Source organism: Engraulis encrasicolus, chromosome 19 (genome assembly GCF_034702125.1).
Source record: "Engraulis encrasicolus isolate BLACKSEA-1 chromosome 19, IST_EnEncr_1.0, whole genome shotgun sequence".
NCBI lineage: Eukaryota > Metazoa > Chordata > Actinopteri > Clupeiformes > Engraulidae > Engraulis > Engraulis encrasicolus.
In genome coordinates, this window is record NC_085875.1 from 30,077,954 (window position 1) to 30,084,247 (window position 6,294).

A 6,294-nucleotide genomic window follows, 5' to 3' on the forward strand; every position below is an offset into this window, starting at 1 on the left:
CGGTCTCATCAGCTGCAGTAGGTGTTTGCCAGTCTCACATGAGCAGGCCAAGAGAAATGGTGTGTGGGAGTCGGAACTGCGCAGAAAGCTGGAACCTCAGCTTCTATGCTTGTGATTTCCAAGACAGCAAGCAAGAAGCACTTTCAACTGAGGCCTGTTGATATTATAATGACACGCTTGCTGTAAGATTGATTTTATTGACTTAAACGGTGCAATTATGTGTGTGTGTGTGTGTGTGTGTGTGTGTGTGTGTGTGTGTGTGTGTGTGTGTGTGTGTGTGTGTGTGTGTGTGTGTGTGTGTGTGTGTGTGTGTGTGTGTGTGTGTGTGTGTGTGTGTAGGTTGTAGATGCTGAAGCGACGTGCATGCTAGTGTTTGTGTGTGTAGGTGCGTAGGTGTAGGTAGGTGCTGAGGCAGTTCTGTGTGAGTGTGCTTGTGCAAGTGTGTGTGTGTGTGTGTGTGTGTGTGTGTGTGTGTGTGTGTGTGTGTGTGTGTGTTGGTGTGGGGGGGGGACTGTATGGTCTGCTGTATGGTCAGGTGTGCTGGAGGCTCTAGTAGGTGCTGAGACAGTTCTGTGTGTGTGTGTGTGTATGTATTTACCATGCAGTATGGTCTGCCGTAGGTGTGTGTGTGTGTGTGTGTGTGTGTGTGTGTGTGTGTGTGTGTGTGTGTGTGTGTGTGTGTGTGTGTGTGTTTGTATGTGTGTGTGTGTGTGTGTGTGTGTGTGTGTGTGTGTGTGTGTGTGTGTGTGTGTGTGTGTGTGTGTGTGCGTGCGCCTTTGTGTAGGTGTGTGTGTATGTATTTACCATGCAATATAGTCTGCTGCAGGCTCCAGTAGATGCTGAGGCAGTTCTTCTCCTTCTTCATGCCCCGTTTACACTGGCAGCGGTGCAGTGGGCTGGCCATGAGCGCCGTCACCGCATTCTCGCAGTGGTTCCGGGCCCCGGGGCCCAGCTTCACGCTGCCGTCGCCTGCCACGCACTGACGCAGCGTCCGCAGCCGCGGGCTGCACGCCTCGTCGCTGGAGCACGTGTCCCCCGCGTGCAGGCAGTCCCACCGGCCGCCCGCCCACACCCCGCTCGGGACACCTGGAGAGAGGAGGACAGGAGAGAGGAGAGAGGACATGGATGAGTCTATTATGTCTACATATATCCAAAATAAACACACCAGTATGTTCCGCATGCCATGCTGTTTACTGTACCATTTACCCCCTGACATGGCATCCACCGTCATGTGACACACCCATAATACGGTAACTGCCCAACGGGCACAGGGCAAACATTATCCACACAGGTATTGTTAATACCTCTTTATGGGTACCGTTCTGCCAGTGGAGAAAGTTTTACTACCATACTACTACCGGTACATTACGATGACAAGACCTCTTTAGTAAGATGAGACACCCACAACTAGTAATGGTCACGCACCATCACACAGATACTCCTACTCAATGCGACTTACAAGAGAGGACACGAACACCAACATAAAATGTAGGGAAATTATGCAAGGCATGACAAAGTTAGTGCATGGGGTTTTAGATTAGGGTTTTAGAGTTGGGGTTATATAGCCTGGGTACTACGAGACCTGTGTGTGTGTGTGTGTAGCTCTGGAGGCCACAGGTGGAACTCCAACATACACAGAGGTCTGGGAGACTATAGTAGGATTCCATTTCTCCAGTCAAAAAAATATCAGAGCATGTATTGCTTCAATATCAATAGCAGCTCACATTGAGGAGTCATAGGACATATTATGGACTATACTGACGCTTTAGAGATCAACTGAAAACATTTCTGAAGGATTTTTTGATATTGAAGCAATAAATGCTCCGAATATTTTTGAAATGGAGAAATGGAATCCTGATACAGTCTCCCAGACCTCGTATTGGAGCTCACAAAGCTTTGGCGGCCATCTAAAATCAGAGGTATATTTCAAACGTCAATGGAGTTCACCCCTTGCACCTATAATTGATTGTCAATTGAACAACTACAGACCCTCTGTGCAGGCTACGGCATATGTGGTCTGAATTCCAGAACCACACTTCAAATAATCAGCCAAAAAAAAAACATGTATTCAGACATAACACCGCTGAGAAAACTAGACAGAAGGATCATTCAGTAAAGCACAATAAAGGTATAGTAAAATAACAGAACAAAGGCTCCTCTAAACACATGGCATTAAGAAAAGGGAAAAAAGACATTTGGCTTTATGGCTGTGGGCGAATCACACCCGTGAGGATGTCCACAAACAACCTCACTCCCACTACCACTCTCTTATAGCTTAATAGAACAATGGAGGAGGTGACCAACTGTCTTCGTCCTGACCACAAAGTGCCAGACCCACAGCATCTTTACTTTAGGTGATTTTCCCCCCTGTGAGAACAGCTAGTACAAATTAAAGGTCTCTGTCACTGCTAGCTAACATGGTCTCATTTAGACCCTCCACGAATTTGCAGGAAAAGCTGCTGTATGTGAAACTCAAATGTGGTGAAAAAGGCATGGGTAAAATCAGAGGAAGAAACATTTAAGTAGAATAACTTAGATGGCTTAGTCATTGAAAATATTTTGATGATGTCTCTGTAGGTGGTCTGTCAATGTTAAGTAGTACCCCCAGCAGGAAATACCAAACAAACAACAACAATCACTTAAAGCAGTGTTTCTCAACAGGGCTGCTACAGCCCCCCGGAGGACATTGGGGAGCCATAGGGGGGGCATTGAGAAAGATACAGATGAGAGGGTGTGGTGTTTAGTTGCCATTGGGGGGCATTAGCCCATTTTTTAAATAATAAGACTGGCATTGGCAGGTATATGATGAGGTCAGGGAGGCGCTGGGGGGCTTATGATGAGGTCGAGGGGGTGTTTATTCAAAAAAGGTTGAGAACCACTGACTTAAAGAGTGGAGTCATCCCCCCACCCCCTCCGTGACTATGTTTCACAGGCCTTTTTTGTGATTACTGCGGCTCCAACATTTACGTAAGGCTTGATTCAGACAGTCCTTTACACACTCATGAGGGTATCCACAAACAACCTCACTGCCACTGTTCTTGTTATTACCTAATAGAGCAATGGAGATGGCCAATGGGCTTTATCTTGACCACAACCTGCCTGACCCATAGGATCTTTAATTTCCAAAATAGCTTCTTTGATTTTTTATGTGAACAGCTAGGACCAGCTAAAGGTCACTGTCTTTGAGTTTGGAAATGTCACAGCTTATTAAGATGGTCTCATTTAAACAATGCAACAATATTAGATTAAGTAAGCTATGAGAAACTACAATGTGGTGTTTAAGGGGAGCATATATTTAGAATAAATATCAAGAAACAGTCAAGTCAAACACAACAGGGGAAATGCCTAGTCACTGAAGACACAATATTTTGGGCATGTCTCTGTGGGCGGTCCTCCCAAAACAAGTACTGTAGTAGCAGCCCAGCAGGAAACAGACAAACAAATATCAAAAATAACAAACAAAGACTGGCGTCATTTTCCCCTATGTGACTATGTCCTACAGGCAGGCGCGGCCGGTTCATTAAGGGCAGATGGGCAGTGCCCCTCCAAAGATTCTTCCTCTGAGAAAAGTAGTCCATTCAGAAATTGTAGATAAAATATACATGTATTGCAACCTCAATCACACTGGGAATCGTATTACATCAATGTTGTGGTTTGTGACGATCTTTGCGAGTGGAATCGGGTTTTATTTTTGTTGAGAAGTCTAGTTTACACCCAGTGTGGCTGTTTAACGTTAGGGTCTATTGCCACTGGCCTGGGCAGATTTCTCAGCGCCTCAGCTAAGCCCGGCCCCCTCGCCCCGATCCCATTCTACAAAATTAGCACTGTAGCCTACTTAGCATAATATCATAACATAAGCGCGACTTTATGGATGCTATCAGGGCAGATGTATGATCTGCCCTGACCAATGACACGTTGGTGGCCTTGCCTGCTTTGAAAAAGACACAACAAACATATTACTCCGCTCATCTCTAACCTGTGGGATTTTATTAACTCCATTGCCGCAAATTTCCCTCACAAAATCGGTGGATTAAACGGATAACCATGTCGGATTTGACGAAGGATATGTGTTGGCTGGTGAAGGATTCACGTTTGGGGTAGGTACAGTTTGTATATTTGCTATTGCAAAGTCTAAGGTTTTATGACCGAAGTCTTTGCATAATGGGTAACTGTCTGTTATTTAATGAAATTTGAGGGCTTGCAATGTTGAGACAGTAAGCAAATGTGTAGCTTCGTAAAGTCTGCTGCTGCTACCCCCACGACTAGCCGACTAGTTGACTACATTCTCTGAGAAGCTGCGTTGGGCTTACTACATAGTTTAAACAAAGCGTGAGGGATTATGAATCAAGTCTTTGTGAAATACAGAAACTGGAAGTTATTTAATGAAATATCTGAGCTTATTGAGCTTGGGATGTTGTTGACATCTTCATTTATGCTCAGTATTGTCTGCTGTGTCCCCGAAAAAGCTAAAAAAATACACTTGCACCCGGTCCTGCCTAGCATTGCAGAACAGGAGCGAGTCTGTTGGATAGTGAGCTCCCCTGTTAAGTTTTAACCATGGCTACTCGTTTCGAAAAATAGGCACGTCCTTTCCCGGTATTGATGGCATTTGGTTCTGTGGTGCATTTAAACCGGCAGCAAGGGGACGACTGACTGAATTGAATAGTGTTGCAGGGCTTTGGTTGCATCAATGGAATGTACGAACAGTGAAGGCGAGATGCTGTGCTGTGCTAGCCTTTTCCTGATTGCCTTTGCTGTCCGGTTGCGTGGAGTGCGTATTCGTGTCGTGTTGCTTGTCGCAAACTCCAACTCCGCGAGCAGACAAAGCATTTTTCTTGTAATGTCTTAACATGTGTATGCAGTCACTCTGCTTAAATGAGCAAGAGAAATAGCTGCGTGGAGAGAACTGTCAAAAACAGCTTTCTTCCGAACAGAAGTTGAACAGATAACGCGCATGCCTGGTGCGGTGTATCACGGGAGGTGGAGTTTTACTATCACACCAAACACTATGGGAAAACGCTCTCCTGTCTTGCCTACACACGCAATGAAACTCGTAAATTATACCGTATTGATTTAATTATTATGGACTTGATCGCCAAAATTTCTGCCCTGCCTGTTTCCCCAGCCACCGGCCGCTACTGCCTACAGGGCTTGTCTGTGATTGCTGCGACCAGGGCCCCTGACAGCTTTTGCTGGTCCCAGGAGAAAGTCATCTGAAAGGGCCCCCTATCCAATACATACCAATACATACAATCCAATTCTGGGCCACCTATCTCCCTGGGCTCGGGTCAACATACCCCTTTGCCCCCCCTGTTGCCGGGCCTGGCTGCGACTCCAGTATTTACGTAACCAAAACGCCAGACTCAGACAGCTCTCTATTGAGAGATTAGCACACAAAGAGAGAAAGAGAGAAGAAAGGACAAATAAAATAAAATATGCTGTGTGTGTTTACAGACAGCTGGGCACGATACTCAGCTGCTGCTGTAATCTCACTGTGTGTTTTAATGTCCTGCCAAATAAAAGGAGGGCTGACCCTGTGTGGTGCAAGAGTGTGAGGGGCAGGGCTGGACTGGGGGTGAAATAGGGCACAGGCACTATTGGCTTACGTAAAGGGGGCCCTCATAATGAGCGGCACAGGACTGACTCACCGATGGCCCCTGCATCCTTGTGGGCCTCTTATTTTCAGAAATGTAAAAAAAAGGGGTGCGGGCGGGGCCCACCGGGAAATGCCCACTATGCCAGATGGACAGTCCAGCCCTGAGTGTGAAGGGCCCACCGGGAAATGCCCACTATGCCAGATGGCTGATAGGGGCCCACAAGGGTTCAGGGCCCACAAGGTTTCGGGGCCCACCGGGAAATGCCCACTATGCCAGATGGCCGATAGGGGCCCACAAGGGTTCGGGGCCCACAAGGTTTCGGGGCCCACCAGGAAATGCCCACTATGCCAGATGGCCAGTCCTGCCCTGAGTGTGAGGAGGTGTGTGTTTTATCACTCGGTGAGTAATCTCCTTATCCCCACATCCTGCAGGGATAAGCCAGTCTAGACTGACATCAGTCCAGCCAACTGACACTACAGATAGCGGCGGGGGCAAACAGGTTGACCGATGAGACAAAGATTTGGGCATGATTTTGGCAGAGGAGGATAGTGTCTTCTTTTTTACAGACTCAGACGTTTTGCTTGAGTTGTCCAAAAGGAGGAGTAGGTGTGTGTGTGTGTGTGTGTGTGTGTGTGTGTGTGTGTGTGTGTGTGTGTGTGTGTGTGTGTGTGTGTGTATGTGTGTGTGCGTGTGTGTG

The 6,294-nt window shown here is 46.9% G+C and overlaps 1 protein-coding gene across 1 annotated transcript in view; it reads right to left on the minus strand.

Annotated features, from left to right (window-relative positions):
• The window catches only part of gfra4a (GDNF family receptor alpha 4a), a 102,735-nt gene extending 101,504 nt beyond the window's left edge, over positions 1-1,231 (minus strand). Inside the window, exons 1-2 of the mRNA XM_063223866.1 lie at positions 1,207-1,231; positions 805-1,086 (exon numbers count right to left, since the gene is read on the minus strand). Of these exons, the coding sequence (XP_063079936.1) occupies positions 805-1,086; positions 1,207-1,231 (307 nt within the window). The remainder of the gene's footprint in view (positions 1-804; positions 1,087-1,206) is intronic.
• Positions 1,232-6,294: the final 5,063 nt, after the last annotated feature.